Source organism: Rutidosis leptorrhynchoides, chromosome 6 (genome assembly GCF_046630445.1).
Source record: "Rutidosis leptorrhynchoides isolate AG116_Rl617_1_P2 chromosome 6, CSIRO_AGI_Rlap_v1, whole genome shotgun sequence".
Classification (NCBI taxonomy): domain Eukaryota; kingdom Viridiplantae; phylum Streptophyta; class Magnoliopsida; order Asterales; family Asteraceae; genus Rutidosis; species Rutidosis leptorrhynchoides.
The window spans coordinates 81453151-81466036 of NC_092338.1; the positions used below are offsets into that span (position 1 = coordinate 81453151).

Below are 12886 nucleotides of genomic sequence, written 5' to 3' on the forward strand. Positions count from 1 at the left end.
GAAACCATCGTAGCAGCTGCAATAAAGCAAAAGCAGTAGTAACAGGAGTCGAGTGGTGGTGTTTTGATGATAAACGAGATGATGCAAGGTGGTGGTAGCGAAAGGAAACCGAAAAAGGAAACACAAGGTGGTGTTTGATTCTCGATGGAAGCTGCAACAGGAACAGAAGTAAGAGGTGCTGTAACAAAGCGGCAGTAAAGAAGTAATCGAATAGTTGTCTGTTTGAAGTCGAAGATGACAATGGTTGTGGTGGTCTTTAATACGGCTGTCTATAGTAATGAAAGAAATAGAAAACGAATGTAAGAGATTGAGAGGATGAGAGAGAGCTAGAGAGGAAAATGGTGATATGGCGATGGGCTAATGAGAAGGAAGTGGGTTTCGTTAATTTGGGCAGGAAGCAACAGTTTACGTGGTGATTGACTTGAGCTGTGCCGGTTATGGTGAAAGTGTTAATAATGGGTTTCGTTGGTGGTTTAACATGGAGAAGATGGTGAGTGTGAGTCCTTTATAACTCTCACACATACAGATATATAAATCAAGTGATGTGGGGATAAACCAAAAACAGTTACATACATTATTGATATTTGACAACTGGTAAGCAGATTTATAATAAACAAGTCACACGTTTAGAAATAAAAGAACTTGTACAAATAGTATAGTAACCATAAATGTTTGGATGATACTGCCGACACTCTCAATTGGGTACAATATCGTGCTCCGTTGATAATTTCAGTAGCGGATAAAAGTCTCAAAAAAAATTCCAAATTTTTAAATTAATTATATTTAATTAATTCAGTCATTAAAAGTGAAACATTTGATCAAAAAGGTTCGTCAATTATTTTATTTTTAATTCAAAGTAATTTGTACGGAGTATTAAAATTCAACTCATCAAAGTAAAAAAAAAAATACTTTTAATAACTCTAAACTTTACATAACTTAATTATAGATCAATATTTAATTCCAACTTCTCATAAGTTCGAGTCTTAAACTTGTTTAATATCGTTCATAAAAATTGTCCTGTCATTCGAGCTCGATCTCAACTAAAAATTTAATATTTTTTTTTAAAATTAATAAAATAGATTCTAAATATGTTTTTAACAAAGCTAAAATTGATATAACCTATTTTCGGATCATCGTTTATTCTAAAATCACATAAGTTTATTTTTAACTCGTTTAATATCGATGAGATGATAACTGAGTGTCCTTGTCGTTTACTAAATAAATTCGAAACCACATATATATATTTAATATACTTTATTTATGTATATAGATATATTTTAAATAATAACTTTTATATATTATTATTAGTTTACATAATTAACTCTAACAATTACAATATATAATATTTCAGTTTAAATATATGCATACATATTTACAAGTAATCATATCGTGAGTCATCGGGAATTGTCAAAGGTCAAATGATAACATGAAAATAGTTCAAAATTTTTGAGACGCAACATAACGGACTTTTCTTATTGTGACAAAAATACAAAATCGTATCGAGAGTTTGGTTCAAAATTAGTCGAAATTTTCCGGGTCGTGACAGTTTCCCGGGAAATATATAAGTTCACAATTAATATGTTATACTGTACATTCTTTAACTTTGATTCAAAAATTATTAACTATGCTCACAGCGATATACGATCGTTTCCATACAAATTCAATTACATATTCTGATATTGACGGATCAGAATCCAAGTCAAGATTTAACGGGTGACATCATTCTTAGATCTCTACATCTTTCAAAGCTATACTTTGACTTCAAAAATGTGAAAGATCCTTTAGCATTGTTATTACTGAAAATAATATTGCAATCCCTTTTCAAAGTATCCAGTTTTACCACACTTTCAACCAGTCAACTTCGACTTTTCAGATTAACCTTATTATAACCTTGACATATACGTTCTTGTTACTGGGGAACCTTTCATGTTCCACCACATTAGCAGTAAATTTACCAGCAACTTCATTGATCTGTGACCTTCCGAAAAATCATTATACTCATTGAAACCCCATCATGTACTCACCTACATCTTGTAACAATAATTGCCATACCAACTACCGGGAATTAGCAATCAGTATTTCAAATTTCGCAGCAATTCTACGCCAACAGTTATATATATACATATAATGTCTATCTTATAGACTTACATACTTCGAATGTGAAGTTTCTGAAAAACACCCCAAAATGCGAAACTAGTTCTCTGAATTTTGGAAAAATGCTGATGAAGCAGCAAAAATTGTAAACGACCTTAACAGCCAAAAGTTTGATGATAAAGAATAGTGTGTTGGCTAAGCTCAGAAAAAGAGAAGGTTTGAAACTGAAAAACGGATTGAGCAAAGTATAAAGGAGGCTGTAGATAAATCACAAAGACTAAACCTGCCTTCAAAGAATCCAAATGATTCAGTATCTGCTGAAGTCATTAACGAATACCTTCCTCCTGACTGTAAACCTTTACGGACAAATCTTTTTTATCATCTTTCGATATTAGAAATTCTAAGATATCATCGTATCTTTCATTATAAATATCCTCGATATTTCTGAAGGTATTTTCATAACTATTCTTATCTGAAATCATTTATCTCTTCACGATATCAGTGTTACATCAGAAAGGAAACTGTTTTAGTTTCTAAAATCTGAAAAGTTTGAGCTTAAATTATGAATGTTATTGAAGTAGTGTTGAGAACTGAAGCATGAGTTAATATAATATAATGACACTTGATCAACGTGATTATATTACAGTAAGTCATGCTGAGTTTCTAATGGAACATGACGATTCACAGACCATATCGTCATCATGTGTCATGTTACACGACTCTTACATTCTACCTCATCTCCAAACGTATCAAGAACATAATTTCTTGATAATCCTATATTTTCCATTGAATTCTGGTAATTTGACAAATCAAGACCGTGCCATTATCATTTCCTTCCTAGAACATTAACAATGTTCATTCCGAAATTTATATATGCGAATTCTGGACCATTACAAGAGATGCCTAATCACAAGAAGAAGAAACGAAGGGACAAAGTTCCGAAATAGAAATTGAAGTATAAATCGCAGCAAATAGGAGGGAGTATTAACTATGGATGACAATGATTATAGAAGACAAAAGTAGGGACATTGAAATATAAGGGAAGATATAAAACCCGATAACAATGCATAAATTACAAACCGTGAATATCAATGTTTATCGCAACATAAAGACACGAGAGAATTAAAAGCACTATAACCCCAAGAGCAAAGTAGAAGTAAGCAGATTCCTCTGGTGGAAGTTGGAAAAGGAGAATGATTGTTGCGATAGTAAGGATAAGGACAAGGATCAGAACTGGATTAAGCATTTTCACAATCTTTTGAATTTGAGAATTAAGTATAGGAATGGTAAAAGTGACAAATCGGAAGAAGTTAATTTATAGTGAAATATTTGATAGAGAAATCAAAGCAGATCTCCGCATTTAATTAGAGAGATCCTAATTTCCTTATTCACCGAAGAATCAAATCTTTTAGATTTAGAAGATTTTCTTTAAATCCCTTGAATCACGGAATTCAACCAAGACAACGTCAAAAGTTAAGACAAAACTTTAGTTCTCATTTCATTCCTTTTAGGATAGCTTCACTCGTACTCTTCAATTAATCGAATCGTTTTATCTATATTACTCAATAGTGATAAAACTCTATATACCAACTCATATTCGTCATAAAAACATTTTTATGATTAGCCATGACAACCACGATCAAATTTTGGGACGAAATTTCTTTAACGGGTAGGTACTGTGACGACCCGGAAATTTCCGAACAAATTTAAACTTTATCTTTAAATGATTTAATGTTTTCGACACGATAAGCAAAGTCTGTAATGTTGAGTCACGAAAGTTTTGGAACTATATTCATATAATCAATTATTCTTTGACTGTTCTCGACGATTCACGAACAATATATATATATATATATATATATATATATATATATATATATATATATATATATATATATATATATATATATATATATATATATATATATATGATTTCAAGTTATTTAGTAAACGATATTAACATTCGATTATTGATTCGATTAATATTTAGATAAGTTAACTAAAACGTTTAAGATGAACCAGTAAAACACTAATTTGCTACAGTATTTTCGAATTGCTACAGTACCCGAAAAGCTACAGTGTTTTCGAAAATCACTATTTGCTACAGTAAAAAAACTTTGCTACATTAACTTTGCTACAGTAAAACACTATTTCAAAATGAAAATGTATATTATATATATATATATATATATATATATTAACAAATAGCGAGACGATGATTTATAGAAGTAAATAACCAAAACACTCGAAAGTTTAAGATATACTTTGAGTGGTATAGTTTATGGATAACTTAAGGCTATATTTTGACAAAGGTACGTGACACGAAACGTAAAATGCAAGTTTTCTAAATGTACGAAAGAACGTTCGAAAAACCAGAACCGGGACATAAGTCGAGTGATGACGTACGACTTATCGGAACTAAAATTACAAATCAACTATGCACGTGAATTTAATATAATATATAATTAATTATTTAAATTATATATATTATATATTTTTTTATTATGTCGACAAGCTAGATTACAAAAATAATATGAGCTGGCAATTGATCTCATGCGATCGCATGAGTATTGCACTCCAGAGTCATGCGATCGCATGACCACAGGGATCAGCAAACATCTATAAATTCGAGCGAGTTCAGACTTAATCACACACACATATATTCATTTTTACTCCGTATTTATTTATTTTATTATTATTATTATTATTATTATTATTATTATTATTATTATTAAGATTAATATTATTATTAATCATATTATTATTAGTAGTATTAATATTATACATAAAATACTACGACGAGGTCTTGAGCGTGTCACTTTCAAAATGGGTTTTCAAGCGGGACAGAGCTAAGGAAATTATGGGTAATGTTCGGGGATATATTTATGAATTAAACCTAGTGTTTATCATCTCTGTTACGTCTACGTACTTTCCTACAATATTGAATCACAATATTGATACGTAAGCACTTATATTTTATCTTTTATATATTAATTGTGTATCCATGTCTAGTGTTCGAGTATATATATTTATACATACGTGTATGCTAAATTTCGTCGTTAAATAGTTTATAATAGATCACGAATTAAATACATATATTACTGGTAAAAGGTATATGATATACATGTTTTTGGAAAGCTGGCGAAAAATCAATAACTTTTCATTTAGATATCGAATAGTTTCGATGAACGGATTAAAAGATATGATCAACTGAATTATAATTAACGTTAATTGGAATTGCTTTTGAATCTGCAATTAATATTTAAACAACTTGTTTGTAAGATTGATAATTTGGATTTTTGAATATTACCAACAGAGTAAATGAATCCTTATATAAGGTACGTCTCGTTTTGTTGAACTATTGTCAAAATTGACTTTTTGAAACGACTTTGGATAACTTTTGTATGTTGATCTCGAGCATTAGGATTGTGATACACTATGACCTGACCTAGCTTGATAAACATTTATTGACCAACATATGTTCTCTAGGTTGAGATCTACGGTTATTTGGTAATCCGAGTTTCGGTCACATTTTGGTGAACGACTTTATATGCTGCTAAAGTGAGTTTCATTTGCTCCCTTTTTAATTGCTTTTGCAATCTATATTTTTGGGCTAAGAATACATGCACTTTATTTTAAACGCAATGGATACAAGTACATACTAAATTCTACACCGAGTTTGGACCGAAAATCCCTTAGCTTTGGTAACTAGTAACTGCCGGTTATAAGAACTGGTGGGCGCGAGTAGTAGTATATGGATCCATAGGGCTTGATATCCCCGTCCGAGCTAGAGCACTAGCCTTTTAACGGACGTATGCTATTTGAGAAGCGTACACGTTGGTTTGCGTGTATTATTAAGATGATTATACAAAGGGTATAAATTATATATACGTTAAGTTTAGTTACCAGGGTGCTCAATTTCGTAGAACATTTTGATAAACGTTTCTGGATGAAACAACTGAAATCTTGTGATCCACCTTTATACACAGATTATGCGAAACATTAAAACTATGAACTCGCCAACCTTTGTGTTGACACTTGTTAGCATGTTTATTCTCAGGTTCCCTAGAAGTCTTCCGCTGTTTGCTTATATGTTAGACAAGCTTTGTGCATGGAGTCATACATGCTTTATTCAAGAAAACGTTGCATTCACAAAACCATCATCATGTATCTATTTTGACTGCATTGTCAACGGAAGTATTATTGTAAACTATTATTTACGGTGATTGTCTATATGTAAAAATCATCAGATGTCGAAAACCTTGGATTTAAATATTCATTATGGTATACCTTTTCCAAAGAATGCAATGTTTATAAAACGTATCATATAGAGGTCAAATACCTCGCAATGAAATCGATGAATGACGTATTCGTCCATATGGATTTGGAGCGATCGTCACAGTTGGTAGCAATAGCTTTTTCTAAAATAATCTATTAGCTTAAAAGTTTTAGAAGATTTTGATTTTATTTTTTTACGTACGAGACTATAATCATTTGTATTATTATAGTTTCAGTGAGAATATTGTACTTAAAAATTTGCTCTTTCTACTATAAATGAATTAGAGCATCATTTTTCTCTTTCTCACGGAGATGAGTATACGTGAATTTTCGACTTGCTTTGTTAGCTGACTAATCACAGAGCGACTACTGCTTTGAGACAACCGGAGTTAAGGGTGTTTGTTAAAAAACTTTAAAGCCCTAGATTAGCCATTTTGCGATAATGAAAAAACTTTGTTGGTTAGTACAAGTATTTCTTTATTTATGTACAAAAATACAATTACTTTAATTTACTTTTTCTTTAGTAATTTACTTGATATACAACATAATTTTTTTAATAACAAATTTGTAAAACTAGCAAGAAACGTACAATTACGAAGAGACAAGACCATGAAACCGACACCAATATCATCTTGCAAAACTAAAGACATAACCTGCGGATCCAACACAATCAAAATCAAAGAAAAATGTCATCAAAAAGCACAAATGATTCATAGTATATAGTCATATAGATAGTTTAGTTTCTTGCTATAAGGTGTAATTATTGTGAAGATTTGTCCTCGTTGTTTTGTGTATTTTAGGTAGATGTTGAAGTTGTTTTAGTGTAATTGTTGTGGTTCTACTTCCGTTCTGTTTATTTGTATCGTGAATCGTTTAGGTAGTCTTGATGTTAGTCTATTGTGGACGGTTTTGGCTCGGTCAGGGTTAACGTCGGTTTGTAGCGTTTTCTTATTTCGAGCCATATGGATTCTTTGTATTGGTTTAGATCTTCATTTTTCGATGAAGATCTTGGTTTTATAGTATTCGTTATTTTTGCCAAAAAAAAAAAAAAAAAAAAAAAAAATATGATAATAAAAACTACGGAGTTTTGATTTAGCAAGCCCGTACGGAAATTAGCGGGGTATAAACAACTGTAACCACTTAGATAAATTATAATTTCATAATAAAGTTTCTATCTCATGTAGTACTTTCGATCTTGTTCGTTCTTGTTTTCCTTTTGTTTATCGTCGTTAATACAATTCTTAGTACAGTAACAAGTAACAATAGCCACCTGTAGCTGCAGCATCATATAAACAATTTGCATTTTAATTGCAACCTAAATAATAAAGCAGCTTCAGTTTTACTCTCTCAGATACTATATCTTATCACAGCACATAAAGATCACATTAAGAACCCATAAATGGAATTTTATCCACTTGAGTATACATATCAAAAGATCTAAAGCACATAACTTACATGTACTTCAAATCTGGAGCCCCCAATATAATTTTGTGACACAACTTGTTACATATATTTAATAAGTTTTACCAGATACATATACTTCGACTGGTATCAAAATTGAGAAGCCGATATATGGATATTCAATGTGAAAGTATGTATGATTAATGGACTTGATAACTAGCAATTATGATCCGCAAATAAAAAAAAACCCGCAAGGTTATCAATCTTAATCCTGTTAATAAAAATATTGTCGCCAAATACCCCTTCATATAGAATATGCTCAAAACTAGACCCGTAAAGAGAACACGCCCCTAAATGATTATGCTAAAGGCATCATGCTTTAGCTTTCTTGTACTGCTTAATTTCATTAATGATTCCTTCTGTAAGAGCATCTACATCATTATTCTTCCCAAAAAACTTCACAAATTCCATGTTCCGATCCATCAAGTACCTGAGTAACATATACAAGTATACAACTAGTAAGACTGCGTATAAATAAGGATTCGTCAACTGTCACAAAGCAGATACAATAGAGTTACACTTACATAATTATTGAGTGATCAACCAGGTAATCTTCACCTTCGTCTTCTGTTTTCATATAGTAAACCCTGTAAGCACGAGCCGCCTTTTTTATCTCTTCGGGGTCACCAGTAAGTCCAATCAACTTCGGGTGAAACTCTACAACAAAGAACACAAAAGTTTAAATTTATACAACTCATTAAGTACAAGACTAAATTCACACATGCAGCTTTATTATTCAAAACGAATCTTAATAGTATCTACCTTTAACATACTCACGAACTTGTTCTACTGTATCCCTCTCAGGATCAACAGAAATGAAAACCGGTACTATCTCAAAACCTGCTTTTGCCTCTGCAAAAATACAAATTAATGTTTCAATCATTCATTCTATTTACATGCTTTAGCATCTGCCCAGGGCCGGTCAAACTTTGGTCAAAGTTTTTGCATGCCCCGGGCGAAATGATTATAAAATGCCCCAACAGTTACGCAAACATATATCTTTATGAGTTTTAAACTATGGGTATTAATAATTTTGTTCGAAATGATGCCCCTAACCGCGCGATGCCCCGGGCTGTCGCCCACTTCGCCCATAGCCTTAGCCGGCCCTGCATCTGCCAAATGTACTTGATAATGATGCATAAATATCATGAACTTACTTATTTTATCGATTGCAGCAGCAAGTTTTTGTAGCTCATCTGGGCATATATCTGGGCAGTGAGTAAACCCGAAATATATTAGGGTCCATTTCCCCTTGAAGTCATTTTCAGTAACAGATTTACCATTATGGTCAACAAGCTTGAATGGACCACCGATGGCTGCTTTACCAGCAGATGGTCCTTGCTTTACTGCATTAGATGACGTATTTATATCTGCAGCAACAGCATATATATTCATTATGATCAGCACTACTCGTGATAAAACCTATAATAGTTGAAATAGAATGTGATCCTTTAATCATACATGTTGTCGATTTAGCATCAAATTAATAGGATAATTATATACATCTAAAAACTATTCCTAAGTAAGCAGAAGATTGAACTGAATAAACAATCATATACTGAGAGGCAGGTTTAGCTCTAAACATAACAAACTGAACAACATCATTACTAAACACTTGAGATACATGTGCTTATATTGAACAGTATGAATGCAAAAAGTGTGAAATTCGGACAATTTTATGTTATTGCAAGGGACTATTAGATGTTGAAATATAGTTAGCACTAACAAAATAGTGAAAGGTTTGTAAACATAAAGCAAGTTTAGTAAATATAACAGAGTCTAATCTGTATAATCAACCGACAACTATACATTTGATATATCCTACTCACCATAGTAATCTACCTTCAATATGCCGTTTCTTTTCCTGATCGTAGTAGATGATAACCCCTGCTCCGGTAGCAACCAGCAAAAGAAGACTCAACCAAGAAATAGGCTGTGAAACACTACATATCAGTTAACTTAGATTAGGTGAACTAATATACAACAAAAGCATGATATAACCGTCTAACCTCTTATTTAGTAATAAAATATCATATCATATACGGTGGCATTAAATTACTCAACATAAAAGCATACTGTTCATTATACGAATTCATGATATGCAAACAAGCCACATCCTATATTGCGTTAAATGTATTTAAAAAAAAATAATAATAATATTACATATATTCATCTCGAATCAAATAATAAAATATTAGTGTATTGACATTCAAAATGTATCAATCGAATTACCCCGCCTCGAATCGACTTTCCTTGTTCGGAACTCTGATTCGAATCACCAGACTGTTTACCCTGATCAGATTCAGAACCGGCCGTTGTTTGTTTCAAAGGTGAATCAGCTTGAGCATTAGTTGATAAAAACCTAGGGAACTTTGTAAGTGATCTTAATTCCTGTAAAATAATCAAATAATAATCAATATAATTAAAAATTAATAGTAATAGATACATGTTTTGATAGGTGATATGAAATGTAAATGGAAGGCGAACCGATTGATTGAGACGTCGGTGGAGTAATGAATTAGGGTTTTTATTAGTGAAATGAGGTGTTAGACGAGATGATGACTTGTACGATGAGAAGAGGCGGTAAGTTCGACGGAGTTGAGCGGTTTTTGAGATTACTGATGCCATTACTGGTGGAGGTGACGATGATCGTGGCGGTTGTTTGCAGTCGGAGACGAGTAAAAACAATTTTAAGCCTGTAACAAAAGGTAGAAGGTTTTACCGGGTCATCCCGGGCAGCAATCCAATAGCATCTGGGGCAGCCCACCCAACAAGATTACTCTCGTTTCCCTCTCTTTTAACCACTACTAAATATTCGTTCTAAAGGGAATTCGAACATGAAACGTCATACAAAGAACTCAATGTCTCAGTCTAAGTTTCTAATAGTGTCAGTGACATCAAAGTCAAGTTATGTATTTTTTGGTGATGTGACAAGATCAAGAGATGAAGTTAAATAAAGGTGTTGCCTGAGTTGCCATCGAGTTGCCCAATAAAGCACACCACCCGGGTTCAATTCCTGGCTATGCCAAATTGTTCAAAAAGAGAGTGTGACTAGAGGGTGCGCATAATGCGCAATTCACCCGGTACCAGGTCTCGCGCTCGGGGGGCTTGAATTTTTTTTTTTTTTTTAAAGGCAAGCGAAACTTTTATTACTCAAATTGAGAACATACAAACGGAAAAGCTTACGACTAAGCTATAACCGATACAACGAAAAAAAAAAAAAGGAAAAAATACAAGGGAGCGGAGAAAGCACCCAACACGAGCTAATTATAAAGTACAAAGATGGAGTTGTAAGCCAAGTATGCCAATCGATTGTCTTGTCTTTGATACGATTCGAAACCCACTCAAATGACTTCACTTGGATTTCACTAATAGCGACCGGAGGTATCCAACTTTTGTTTTGAAATACCACCGAATTACGATTCTTCCAAATGTAGTATGCACAAACCCACTCCACGGATTGCCAAATTTTTGACCCGATAGTAGACATGGAGCTTGGCGATTTTCCAAGAAACAAATCCGAGAGTGCAAGATTTTGAGTTGGGTTGAAATTCCACCATTTGAAAATACGAGACCACACGTCGGGGGGCTTGATTACCCGAGGTTTTACCTTCTATGGGAAGCCAATGTGCTCGTTATAGGAGGGTTTCCTCGCTTACAAAAAAAAAAAAAATTTTGATGGTTAAAATTGTGAATGGATGATGTGGTAAAGTATTATTGGTAGTTGGGTATATAATTTATTAATTTATAATATATAAAAATATGTGGCTAAATCTGATTAACTGAAAAATATTTGACACCACTTTATTGATCCGTCAACTTTTTGACTGACGCCCGGGCCGTCAAATTTTGACGCCACGTTAGGGGCGTCAAGGGCGTTAAACAACTTGCCAACTGGGATGACGGAGGAAAAGTGACGCTCGGTTAGGAATTTAGGATCAGTCTTAGCATAAGCATAAACATAAACATAACAATTAAAAATACTGTAAAATCAAATAACACTACAAAATCAAAGTATAACTCGATCGTGTACAATTAATTTAAGCGTATTGACAACCTACGAGACCGAAATTAAAAGAATCAGAATTGTTAAAATTATACATTTACTTTAAACATTAGTTATTACAACATGGAAAAGAGGGAAACAACCTTCCGTCGTGTAATCAAATGACTTAGAAGTCATTCGAGTCACAAATGTTCATTCGGATCTTAATAGGTGTTTCAAATTTCATGAAAAGATCTTTTGTTTCAAAGTACGTGAAGTCTTGTAGTTCGACTCATTTATGGTGTTTAATGTTCTAGAGTCGAACAAGGGAATGTTGTGTTGGTTTTAATCTAATGGCTCGGCTCGGTTTTAGATTAAGTTCAAGATTATTTTCGTAAAGTCTTTCGTTCACGGTGGAAGCCTCGTTCAAGTCAAGGTTGGCCGGCCATATTGTTCTTTAGGAGGTTTAAACTCAAAGTATTCAGATTGTCTAGTTTATATGATTTTTCATGGAGCTCATGTGGTTCGATGTGATTTTCTTTCAAATAGTACATTTTAATCGGTTCAAATGCGAGTTTTAAGTGTCATAGTTAGTTTTTAACAATGTTTGAGGGGTTCAATGTCGTGTATCGAAATGTGTTTGTATTTTGTATACGGCTCTTCATGTTTTTGACGAAAAGTCTCCTTATTTATTTAATTTTTATTTCTCGTCGAAACAAGTAAAGTAAAAAGTTTATCAATCAACATTAGCAATTAGTTTTACATGTACAAACATGAGCTTGTTAAAAAATTATATACAAATAAACTAATAAATAAAAGGTTTAAAGAAACATACATCAAAACAAATACAACGAAACCAATAGTATCAACATTTAAGAAAATTACATGGCCATTCCCCTCGACTGTGTTTTAGTCTCATGGTGTAGGGTATTTTTTGGTTAGGTTGTTTTAGAGTATCATCGGGGTTGGTCAATGAAGTAGGGTGGTTCGTGGTGGTATCAGTGTCGATTCTAGAATGAAAACCTAATGGGATTCTAATTTTTTTTTTCAAAACTAATTATAATTTGA

The 12886-nt window shown here is 32.7% G+C and overlaps 1 protein-coding gene across 1 annotated transcript; it reads right to left on the reverse strand.

Moving 5' to 3' along the window:
• Positions 1–7874: 7874 nt before the first annotated feature.
• On the reverse strand, positions 7875–10518 carry LOC139854210 (protein SCO1 homolog 1, mitochondrial-like). The gene is made up of 7 exons (XM_071843528.1): positions 10321–10518; positions 10066–10224; positions 9676–9766; positions 8991–9203; positions 8596–8685; positions 8358–8490; positions 7875–8263 (listed from the first exon to the last, which is right to left on the reverse strand). The coding sequence occupies exons 1-7, from the start codon at positions 10459–10461 to the stop codon at positions 8146–8148; spliced, it is 945 nt and encodes a 314-aa protein (XP_071699629.1). The 5' UTR covers positions 10462–10518; the 3' UTR covers positions 7875–8145.
• Between the last annotated feature and the right edge of the window lie 2368 nt (positions 10519–12886).

What these genes read in the sequence shown, in the direction of transcription:
- LOC139854210 (XM_071843528.1), bottom strand. Translation starts at nt 10,461, where the DNA reads ATGGCATCAGTAATCTCAAAAACCGCTCAACTCCGTCGAACTTACCGC. An exon ending in ACCGACGTCTCAATCAATCG is followed by an intron (nt 10,225 to 10,320) that starts GTTCGCCTTCCA and finishes ATTATTTTACAG; the next exon opens with GAATTAAGATCACTTACAAA. An exon ending in AGTTCGTGAGTATGTTAAAG is followed by an intron (nt 8,491 to 8,595) that starts GTAGATACTATT and finishes TCTTTGTTGTAG; the next exon opens with AGTTTCACCCGAAGTTGATT.